General features: G+C 36.6%; 1 protein-coding gene across 1 annotated transcript in view; it reads right to left on the bottom strand.

The window, feature by feature from the left end:
• Nucleotides 1-11,955, bottom strand: part of LOC135225840 (peptidyl-prolyl cis-trans isomerase 6-like) — a 41,239-nt gene extending 29,284 nt beyond the window's left edge. The window contains exons 1-2 of the mRNA XM_064265376.1: nucleotides 11,496-11,955; nucleotides 5,314-5,518 (exon numbers count right to left, since the gene is read on the bottom strand). Of these exons, the coding sequence (XP_064121446.1) occupies nucleotides 5,314-5,518; nucleotides 11,496-11,600 (310 nt within the window). The 5' untranslated portion in view covers nucleotides 11,601-11,955. The remainder of the gene's footprint in view (nucleotides 1-5,313; nucleotides 5,519-11,495) is intronic.
• Between the last annotated feature and the right edge of the window lie 613 nt (nucleotides 11,956-12,568).

Here is a 12,568-nt window from a genome sequence, read left to right as displayed (position 1 = left end):
TGTGATGTGCCACTTTTGGAAAAAATTGGAAGACAGTAGGGCGGTGTTATGCGGTATGTGATTGCTGGAATACTTGAAAAAATTTCCATTTTGTTTTACTTTTTGCAGTTAGAGAGGTTGTCCTTGGAAAGAGAAATTTTCTGCGAAAATGAAAACCTTAAAATTTTATAGCTTCTGCGTACTTACTACTATCCAAGAAAATCTGGATGACTTAAAAAAAGAAGCAAAAGTTTATGTAATTACGAAATCTTCAGTCAAACGTCTGCTAATATGTAATCTCAAGCACATCAGTTCTGGACTAATGAGAGATTGCTTCGTTGAATTCACATTGTTTCGCCATGGAGTATTCTGCGTTGAAGGCAAGCGACGGGCGAGAGGGCTCTCGAACGTGAAGGGGATGGGGGAGAGATGACAGGGAAATCTCTTTACCACCTGTCACCCAGCCTCTTCCGCATTATGACTTCAGTCTCCCTCATTTTTTATTCATTTGCTTCGACTTACTACCCAGTCTGTTTGACTACTACTTCCAAGTCCTGATATTAGGTAGCATCTGATGTAAACAGAGTGAACACTTTTCATTGAAATTTACTCTAGATAAACAGAAGTGATCATGAATGCGAAGTGGTGTATATTCAGAGCTAACTGTGAGATGTGGGTGATGTCAGCCACCCAGGAGATGGTTTGGGCCTATCTTACAGAACTGTCTTCAGGCATTTGCTCACTGGAATCCTTAGGGAGCACATCCTTGGAGCACATCCTTGGGTTAGAACTCTTTGCTGTAGTCTAGAAGACCATCGTTATAGCTAAAGGGAGGACAGTTCCCTGTTCACATGGTCTCCATCCTAGCAGGAGGGTTTAGCTTGTAACTGTTGCTCTGTCTGCTTGGGTGCTATCCAGTGTAGTTGGGGTATGGGGTGGACCATTTGAGAAGTAGGCTCTTACTGTGCCATTGTGGAATGTGAATCTCCAGAACAAAAAATAATACTTTTTTGAAATTCTTAAGCAATTACTATTTAGATATTTTGTTTTATTTATTTGCTATGGATCCATCTAAAAAATAATCTCCCTCTCCTGGGTTGGAAGACTCGCCCCTGGCACTGTTGACAACCCTTATTCATTCGTCAGGCAATTCTTATCCAAGTCAAGACCCAAGCAATGATATGGACTCTTTAATTGACTTCCGTAAATCCATCTCACTTTGATGCTAGGGTGATAGAATTTACAAGTGATGTAAATGAAAATATGAATGTCTTGTGCTGTACATGCATTCCAAAGTAATTCAATTAGTCTATGAAGCTTTATTTAATATCGTGAAACATTGTTTAGTGAAAGGGTTAAAATCATGTTACTTCTGATCACAAGCACTCTAAAACTTGCTTTACTTTCCGAGATAGTACTTACATATAAAGTTTTTGTTCATGAAAAAAAAAAAAAAGTAAATTATCAGTGCACGGTTGATACCTCTGATTTCTGTAATGTCCTGGATGAGAGTAATACTACTCTGTCCCAAAACTGATGCCTGTGTCTGATTCAGTTACCACAAAAATTGCTTCAGCACCGATGTGGCAAGTTGCTTCATACTAAGAAGAGTGGTCTAACTTCATAAAAGCTTCTGGATGTCTCAAAAAGGACATTTCATCGCTATAGTAAGAATATTCTGGTCACCCACTTCAAAACCCTCAAATGGAAATACTGAGGCAGTTACCCTTCACAGATCCTTCAAAACTCAAAAAGGGCTAATATTCAGGAAAGAGCTGTATGACTTCTCAGAGAAAGAAAATTTCAAATAAATATTGTCATATTGCTTCTTCAGTTGAGAAGCTGCTAGTAATTGGAGCAATTAACCGTTACTGGCCTTCTCTTATACAGCTTTACCTGATTAAATAGTTATTGAACATCTGTCTGTCAGAGTTAAAAACTCTGATGTAGGCTTTCCACCTTTTCAAATGTTATGAATTGGGGGGCACTGAATTAAAGTGTCAGTGCATACAGAAAATTTAAATCTGTTCAATTGAGCATTATCTTCTGGGTTAGGGTGGTCCTATTGACAGTTTTTGTTTTCACTGTAAAAGATTGCATTCTACTAAAAGAAAGGTTTGAACAGGAAATGGAATTTGCGGATACTGGGTATTTAACTATAGTTAGAGCTAAATGAAGGCTAACAGGGATAATAATAGTTCCGAATCAGCATATGACTCTGCCATAATAAAACATTGGAAAGACTTTTAGTCGATTCAAATATAGTTCTTAAGACTATTCAAAATGCAAGAAAGGAATATCCTTTATCTCGACCTTCCACCTCTCAGGGAATATATAAAAACGCTCTTAGCTTAGCCTAAGGACTATGTGCCTGACCCTGGCTCTCCTGCCACTTATTTGTCCCTAAATCTGGTTCTAATGTTGCAGCTGAATCCTTTGTTGACACATCAAAACATTACCCAACTTGACTGAGATAAAGAGGGAGTATGAAGAACATGACCCAATGAAATTTAGTCCATCCGAGTCCCTCCCTGTTATCTTGGGGATTCCATACATAACATAAAGTTTGAAATTTCATTCATCTTTACAGAAGACACCTAAAAGTAAGGAGGGTATTGTATTTCCTAGTAATACATCTTTAAGACCTAGCTCACCTTAAGATACTAAAAGCCTCAAGTCATGATTTTTTTTCCAATGTGCTTCTTGCCCTATTGTTACTCCAAATCTCATATGCCTGTTCAGATAACCAACATCTTAAACTGGCTAAATATTCCACAAATGACCTTAAAATCCCTTCGGCTGTTCTAGTAAAACCTGGAGCTTTCTGTTGCTGAGAGATGCTCTGCTTTCAACTGAGACCTCTACCTTAAGGGAAGGTACAGTAGTATATAATGAGATGCTAAAGTACCCTCATGAAGATACTGAGATTTTTCCCTTGAGATAGTAAGATATGAGAGACTGTTATGCTATCCGAAAGATGTCTTGGAATCAGGCTAGCTTTAATTTCTCCATCCTAATTTGGCTTTTGAAAAGATCTGACTACTTTAGACCTACTGCCTAGAGTCTCTCTAAGTATCTCCAAACCATTAAGGTTTTCTTTGATCTTGAGAAGGGTTATGTTACTACCTGGCACTATGGCATAGACAAATATATTAAGTTGGTATTTGCGGTAGAGTGATTAAGTTCATTGATTCCTTTTTATCAGAAAGATTCTTCAAAGTAAATTGAGGATATACTTTCTCTAGGTCTTGTATTCAGGGAAGTTCTCTTGGTGTTACATGTTTGTCGATAGCTATTGACAACATTGTAGATGCGGTCTCGTTTCTTCTCCTGTTAAGAGCTCTCTCTTTGTTGATGACTTGACTAACTACTGCACTATCTGATGCCACATGACCTTGTAAATAATTGCAAAAATCTATCAGTGCTTTTAGCAACTGGGCTGATGAGCATGGTTTTAAATTCTCGGCATGGAAGACTGTAACCGTGCGATTTATAAGACGTACTACAGTAAAAGTACTGAAGATTGAGAACTATCTTTTTTATTTACTTTCAGTAGAGTTACTCTCTCACAGCATTATAATGATGATCATAAACTTTATTCGTGGTATTATTTGTTCCTTGGTTTTGTTCCTTCATATTTATGTACCTGTTAAAACGAAAGGCCTCAAATTTTTATGGACAAACTACAACACCAAATGAATAACAAAAGTGGGCGAATTACGCGAAAGCGCTTAGTACCTGGCCTTGAAGTTTTGCCTTTCATGTGGCTGTATACGTGTTTGTGTGTGTATACACACACACATATATATATATATATATATATATATATATATATATATATATATATTTATATATACTATATATATATACTAACATATATAGTGTATATTATATGCATATACATATATATTACGCTATAATATATATATATATATATATATATATATATATATATATATATATATATATATATATATATATATATATATATATATATATATATATATATATATATTATATATATATATATATATATATATATATTATATATATATTTATATGTATATATGTATATACGTATGAATATATATATATATATATATATATATATATATATATATATAATATATAATATATATACGTGTGTGTTATAAACAAACATTATAATATATATATATATATATATATATATATATATATATATAAAGGTTTTTTGCCACGAAGGAAAAAATGAAAAGCGAGATAGCCAAGTACTTTCGGTCCTGTTCGGACCCTTTACTGAAAAGGGTCCGAACAGGACCGTAAGTACTTGGCTATCTCGCTTTTCATTTTTTCCTTCGTGGCAAAAAACCTTTATATATACATAGCATCACGTTTTATATACTTCGTGATCAAGTTATTCTATATATATATGTATATATATATATATATATATATATATATATATATATATATATACATAGTGTATGTATACACACACACACACACACGTATACAGCCACATGAAAGGTGAAAATTGAAGGCCAGGTACCAAGCGCTTTCGCGTATTTCGCCCACTTCCTCGGGGTCCAAATGAATGAATTTAACCATTGTATAGACTGGAAATATTGATCTGAGATCATTTTTTTTTTTCTGTGAAAAGAAGCATCATAGAACCTGATTTTTTTTTGGTATTTTAACAATCATCTAATGAATTTAGTTATGATCTTTTTTAAATTAATTACCTTGTTCTAAAAATTGTAGGTAAGTACAATACTACCTTTTAGCTAGAGCCTGTTCTCTTAACTACAGTTTCAGTTCTTAAGCAATTTTAAAGTATTTTTGCTTCTTGTTTGGTTGGGATCATTTGTTTGCTTCAAACTACTGATTACATACAGTAATGATGTTTTGCTTGTTAGTGGCTGTGATCTTTGGTTTTTTAGATGTTTTCTTGTTTATGTCTGTTTTTTGCTTTGTACCCTGAGGAAGAAGTACGTAATACACGAAAGCCCTTGGGACCTGGTTTTTAATTTTCACTTTTCATGTGTCTCTCTACGTATATATTTGTCACATGCAGTTTGGGGACTTATTGCTCCTATATATATATATATATATAAATATATGTATATATATATATTTATATATATATATATATATATATATATATATATATATATACATATACTTATATTATATACTATATATATACACATACCTACATACATGTACGTATATTAACAAAGGTCATGGAACCTATTCTACAAAAAATACAACCTCTACCTAGTAATTTGATGATCGCACCAAGTATTTTTTTTATCCATAGTGATTCAGACATTTTTTTCCACCTTGAGTTACCTTGTATCATGAATTTCTTAATGACCCGATGGAACCTTGTGCCTTCGTACTTATATCCGTTGTAGCCTTTGGTAGCAAACGTAACGAAGTTCTTGACGGTCTTGGGCACAGTTTCTCCAAAGAGGCCGAAGACCATGGTGCCCAAAGGACTGCCGTCGACGTCGATGTCGAAGTAGACCTCGTGGGTCACTTTGTAATATCGCGCCTGTTGGAGAAAGAGAGACGGATTCTTTTAGTATGTGAGAGTTGAGAGACGAAGGTGTTTCGGAAGTAGATTATCTGCTGTCTTAGGATAATGCGTGAATTGGTGTCATTTCGAGCCCTTCGAAGAAATGAGAGGAAGGTTGAGACTCAGGACAATGTTACTGAATGAGTGCAATATGTAAGTGGTATAACATACTAACTTATTGAGGAAGAGGAGAACGAAATAAAAAAAAAGGGGGTTGGGGGCCGGTGTGGGGGGAACATTAAAATATGTCAGTGCAGTTTATGAGTAAATGTGACACTATATAATGAAGAAGGAAAAAACAATGAATAATGCAGGTGAGTGCAATACTGTGCCTGTTGGAGAAAGCACGGAAGCAAAAAGTTGCAACGGTATAATATAGCTCATGCAGTTTGGATCGGTATAATTGTTGTATTATGCTTGTGGGAAAGCTGAAAAATTAATCTTGACAAAAAAATAGCATCAACAGATTAATAAGCAAGTAGCTGTATCACTTTCAAACTTTTACTTCCACGAGTATCATTTCTGTGGCTTTGGTCTTTGAATGTATTTTTATTTTGCATGCAACCGAGTGTGCGTATGTAAGCAATTCTCTTTAGTTTTATCTGTGGTACTTGGTTTCGTTTAAACAATAACTGTTTTTGGGGAATTTCTATTGGTAATTGGATCATTCCTTCAAGACGTGTCTTTACGCAGTTATACACGTTATTTTGAGTTTACAAGTGACAAAACTATCGCTTAAATAACAAACATATTTTACAGTTACGTGTATGAATCTGTCATTCTAGAGAATAAAGTATAGGACTTGAAGAATTTAAATCGTCTATCGGAACTATCATAATTCAATTTAATCTTTTATGAAGTGCACGGAGATGAATCTAGACAAATTCATGGGGTCCTATGCTTTACATCGGTTCTTGTACTCACTCACATAGGCTAAAGCACAGCACAAAGTAGTTCTGATTTGTAGATGGAAGCATCAAACGGTCGTAATGGGAGAACAGTTTCTCAAGACAATGTTACCGTGCAAAATTTTGAGTTCGTAGTTAGAGCAAAACTATACCGAAGAATATCTGACGTGGATGCTTATTTAAAAGCGCAATTAACAGACTATCATACATATGAGTCGTTTGTCTCAGAGCCCTTAGATCTGCCGAGGCAAAATTCGAAGTTTAGAAGTAATTGTTGAAGGGAAAACTCCATCCCAACGACAGCACTTTTTGTATTAATGGGCATACAGCGAAGAAAGATGATGAAAACCAACATCGGTTGAGAGGAAGAATTAGAACTTGAAGCCCACAGGTCACGAAAAAGTCATCAACAAGCTGACAACGGTAACAGCAACAACAGCATTATTGGCAGTTGTGAGAGGAGAGAGTTTCTTAATATGATAGTGTGGAGGGAAAGTGGAAATGTTTTTGGTCAGGCGATATATATAGGTATAGTGTGTGTGTGTGTGTGTGTGTGTGTGTAAACAGATTCTTCTGTTAAAACAGGATACGTCTCAAGTATAAAATACCCATTAATACACTCTGGTTTAAAGCTAAGGGCTCTATATCGGTGAACTGACTTCCACCCTTATCAAGCAGTGAATGACAGAAGAAGTTATATTGGCGAAATATATAGTGTTTTAATAGTCCTTTTATACTTGATATATATACACACATATATATATATATATATATATATATATATATATATATATATATATATGTGTGTGTGTGTGTGTGTGTGTGTGTGTGTGTGTGTGTGTGTTGTGTGTATGTGCGTGTGTTTATGTATTACACATTTTTGTTTCTCCTCATGTTTGTTATTTCTTTTCCATTTTGTCTCTGAGGATAGTTTCCTATTTCCAATATTTAAGGCAGGCGATTGCTTATACTGGCTGGTAGATAAGTTAATTTGTTGGTTGAAATGAACTGTTGCTGTTGTAGGATAGTGAATCTGGTGGCTCGTGGCGTCTCATGGCCGCTGCCTTTTCACTAACAGGAAGTAATGCCTTCACGTCCGTTTGTGATTCAAGGGACCCTGGGTGTGGTCGGGTACACTGTCTAGTTTTAAATCTTGTTGTTTGCTCTTGGCATGAACACAGTGAAAACCTTAAAATCCTTTGTAGTTATCCCTTTGGTCCACGGTTGCAAATCTTTCCACATTTTCATTTGTTTCACTTATTTTTGATTTACGACACTCATTTGTATAGGTACTTCGTAATTAACTTGTGAGACTCCAAAAATGTGGCTAACACTTTCTCTGTAAAAATCAGTTAACATCTCATAGATTAGGCCATAACTGTTTAGTTCATTTTCATAGCAAGCACGCTGCATAGAGTGTGTGCGTGAGCGCGAGTTTGTGTGTAGACTATACAACTTAAAAAGCATGGACTCCAAAAGCACAGTTTTAGAATGATTTTTCTTGTGGATCACAACAATCATGATTCTCAGCTCCTTCAAAACTTCTAAAATGATCGCGGCCATGTCATTTCAAAAGATGTTGCTGTCTTTATAACGCACCATTTGAACATTTTTTTTTTTTATGAAGAGAATGTGCACGAAGTACGCCGTATGATATATATAAGTTATTTTCGAAATGGAAAATCTGTATTAGTAAGAAACATGACCTGTTTAAATACAGGCTTTATTGACGTCATGACGGTACCCTTGGAGCTATGTTGTTTTGCAAATAGCATGGCTTTTTCTACAAATTGCATAAAATAGTATATTGCACAGCTAATGATGAACGTGTATGCGAAATTGCAACGAATCACCTTAATGAGGATGAGCATATATTGAATATTATTCGTCGAAACCAATCGGCGTCAATGATCCTGGTAGTCACGACGCCAGATAATGACTAATTATTCATTCATTCGTCGAAACCGAGTGCAATTACTCTATGACTACCACATTCAGTTAGGCCACATTTTCTTTTGCTTTCTTTGCCATGATTCTAATTCCCAGTCATCAGGTTTCATTTTGTCATTCCATCTTCCGTTGAGCTGTCAGGTTCACATGATTTACTGCGAGATTTTGTTACATATCTGGCCACATTTAATTGTGCTGTTTGTGAAAATATACGGAAGCGGACGGGATTTTACGTAAAAGGGTTTTAAAGTTTTTTGTTTTTTTAATGACATTTTTATGTGTTCATATCAATAGAGCTGTCCGAGGTACGTGATATTGATGATATCTTACTTCTTGAAGTACTGAAACAACTTACCATAAATGTTTAATCACTCTGAATCTGAACCTACAAAAGAAATGCCCATGCGTAGTCTGTGAATTAACTAAGCCGAGTTAACTAACGTGGAAGGGTATGGCCTGCCCTGCCCTAGCAAGCATTTTGAAAATTTTGGCTTCTGGATGCCGTAACATTTTGATTTTGCTCTCTGAGTTCCATCCACGTTTCCGCAGTTTTTATTGGTTTACGAAACTAGAAAATCAGAGTGATTTGTGTTATGTACGTAGAAATGATGAATAAAATCCAGCAATGGAGGGAGTATAATAGTCAAAGGTGCAACCATTATACGGCCTTGATAATGACTAAGTGTTTATTTATTTGCAAATTGCACGTTACCGGTCTTCCAAGAATATTTTTCTAAACTAAGTAAATATTTTTTATTTGCGTAAATTCACTGGTTTTGAAGATTTTGAAAAGATCAGGATTTTCTTTCCGAATCTGAGGAAAAAATCGACTTCAGTTCTCCATGAACAGAGCATTTATAAAATAGAAGTTTTTATTTCGAAGATCTGAAAAAAAATTCACTTGAAAATATGAATGGCGTCGATAAAAACAGAATGAGTAAATAGACGAAAGCAAATGAAAAATACAGTCAGCGGAAATTGGATTTCTTTTTTCATTGATTAATAAATATGTCAGACTGAAACTTTTCAAAATAAACAAAATTTCATTCAGCCTAAAAATAGTATACAAGTAAATACATCGGTCATAAATCTGGCCTTTGTAACGGAGTGAAGAAAAATAATTTATTTGCCAAACCAGCTTCGCATTGGCAGTGTATGGGCAGTTGGGCTTTTACACAAGTACAACTTGAACGTTTAATTACAATGATCAGCATGGTGGCATTTCATGCAAGTCAATCGTGTGGCTTGAATGCAAGCGTCAGGGATAAAGCTGACTTGGCAAAAAAGGCGGACATACTCAGTGTCTATTAAAGGAATTCCTAAGTTCTTGGGTAAGGCAGCCGAAAACTGTGCAAAAAAATACATAAAGTGATATCTCTTGGCAGAGATTATAATTATTTCAGTAGATAAAACCTATTCACATGGAACAAGAACGCAGAGACTATTGACTTGAAATTCAAGGTTCCAAAAAATGTTGGTTTCACCCTCCACAACAGACCTCACACTGCAGCAGTCAATGATCATGATACAGAGATAGTGATTTTTCATTGCCCTGGGGGAGATGAGAATCTGCGACATCTGAGTGTCATTCCACGACACTAACCGCTATACCAGGGGACCAGCTTTAAAGACAGAAACGGAAGCGGCATCGGGTGGAGTTTATTTAAATTGACCTTGAGTCAAGCCACAAGAACTTCATTCCCACATGGAGGAAGCTGATGAAAGAATTGCCTGCATGTTGCAAACTCCCTGAAGTACAACATTGTCCGCGTCGTAGTATATTCACCAGACAGTGATGTCATCATCCTCCTTGTATATCATTTCTCCACCCTTCAAGTCAATGGTCTCCAGCAATTATGGGTCAGATGTGGTGTTGGTGACTCAACAAGGTTCTTAACTATTCATACTATGGCTGTACAGTTTGGTTCACTCTGTCCTGTGTTAGCTGCAGTGCATCATTTGACTGGAAATAACTATACCGGCAAAGTTGGAACAAAACCAGCTGCTCTCAAGTCAAACCCAGAGCAATTTTTGGCTGAGTTTGGCCACTACATTCATGAGCCAAAATTGTCTGAGAGTTTGGCAAAAGCTGAGGTATACTGGTTCAAGTTCTCAAGAAAGGTACAGCAGTTCAGACAATGAATGAGTTGCAGTCTCATTTGTATTTCCACAGTAAAGGAAGCAATGAATTGCCTCTAACTAGTGAAACGATCGAGGCTCACAGCCTCTGAACATGCATTGCAACTAAGGAAATGCTTTGTGTTTTTGAGACAGCTGTTGACAAGCCAGGTCCAAAATCATTTGGATAATGAGTTACTACTTTCCATTGTTGGGCACAACCCTTTGCCAGAAGAATACACAGTTCGCTGCGGGTGTAAAAAATGTACAAGGGCTTCCTGTTCCTGCAAACGGAAAGGTGCCCTTTGTACTAGATTTTGTGACTGCAGCCTTCAAGAAGAAAGTCTTTGTGGGAACATATAATTTCCATAATTGAAGCTTTAAATCTACGCATATCATGTTCAGAGAAAATTGTGCAAGTTTTTGAGAAATCTGTAAATTGATGTTTGCCGTCCATGATGCCCGATCTTTGATTACAGTGAAATTTCCATGTGATAGAACGGGACTTTGTTTTCTAATTAGAGTGTAAATTACTTGAAATCTTACTACAAAAATATGACATTTCACAGAGAACACTAGGCATAGAGCGTAAATCACCATACAAATGATATTCGGCAAGACTTTGAATACCAGAAATGAGCCCTTGGAATTGGTTACTCATATTTTTGAATAACATGAATGAATTTCTTGGACCCAAAAATATATGTCAAGACACTAACACCATCATTCTAGGTAAATTAGAGAATGAGGTACAAGCAAAACTCAATTTTCATCAGACGCGATTGAGCAGACAATTTCATTCAAATGTATAGTTTTCAAACGGCTATTACAAGAGAAGGCACACCTTCCCGGAAGTCTTCCCAAGTATTTTTTTAAAGCCAAGACCCTATATTCATAAAATCTAAAGAGTAACTCTGCCTGTCTCATGCACTCAGACCATCCCCCCGCCCGCCCCCATATCAACAAGGACAACTCACATCTGAGTGCTGTGTGGCTATCGTGATGAGGACCATGGATGTCGGCATTATGATGACGAAGAGAAACAGCCGCACTATAGTGAATTTGGGAAATTTCCACTTCATGATGACCAACTTGATTCAGTCTCTCCGCACTAAGAAGTTATATTTCTTTATTTCGATTTGTTTTCAGGGGTGGGGCTGAAATTCGCGAAGCTGACGCAACGCACCTCGCCAATATTTTCCCTCGAAATCTTATTCTATTTCTTGCTCGTCGTATTATTTCTTTTCTTCTAATGCATTCATTTGTTATGCTATTTATCTTTATTGTTCATTTCTGAAACACTTCAACCAAACGCATTCCAGGCTGGAGTTTTTGTAATGATCTCCCGGGAAAGAACCGCCACTCGATTTTCGCTAATCACATTCGCATGTCCAGTGCTTACGGAAGCTATGAACCAACTACCCCCAAGCGCGACCCAGGCTTAAACTAACGATAACAAACCCCACCCCCTAACCCCCATCTTAGTCTTGCCTCTCTCCATCTCTGCTTCCAAATCTTGGAACGCCGGTCAACAGGCGCCTACAAATAAAGTTCTCTAGTAAAAGTGAAACCCTTGCGTTGCTGAGTGCCATGTGAAATTAACTTCAAATGTTGATTACTCTACTGTTTTCTGATATCGAATAACTAGTTGTAACTTACAACGTTTTCCGACACTGGCGCGCACGTATCCCATGTCATTTTTAAGGTTTCGTTCCGTACAAGAGGGCCTTTCAGAAGGGAGACAGACTGTAATACTGTTACAGGCCAAGCCACTTCCACTGGCTGATGCAACAGCTATTGGACTTTGCTTCATGCTTGGTGGACGAAAAGCTGCTTTAATACAAGAGAGCACAGTACTTGTTACTGTATTTAAGTGAAATTTGTGAGCTTATCGTAAATGTGTAAACATCTGGATGTGGCTCGACTTCGCATAAAGCTCTACTGACTGTGTTTTAATCGCTCCTGATTCCTTTTTGTCCACTTGCTTTTAGACAGCAAACCTCATCTGCTTCCTCGTTTGTTATTGCTGACATTTCACCACATAGCCTTC

Source organism: Macrobrachium nipponense, chromosome 13 (assembly GCF_015104395.2).
Source record: "Macrobrachium nipponense isolate FS-2020 chromosome 13, ASM1510439v2, whole genome shotgun sequence".
NCBI lineage: Eukaryota > Metazoa > Arthropoda > Malacostraca > Decapoda > Palaemonidae > Macrobrachium > Macrobrachium nipponense.
Note: the sequence above shows the minus strand (reverse complement) of the source record. Positions and strands in the feature narration are given on the sequence as shown.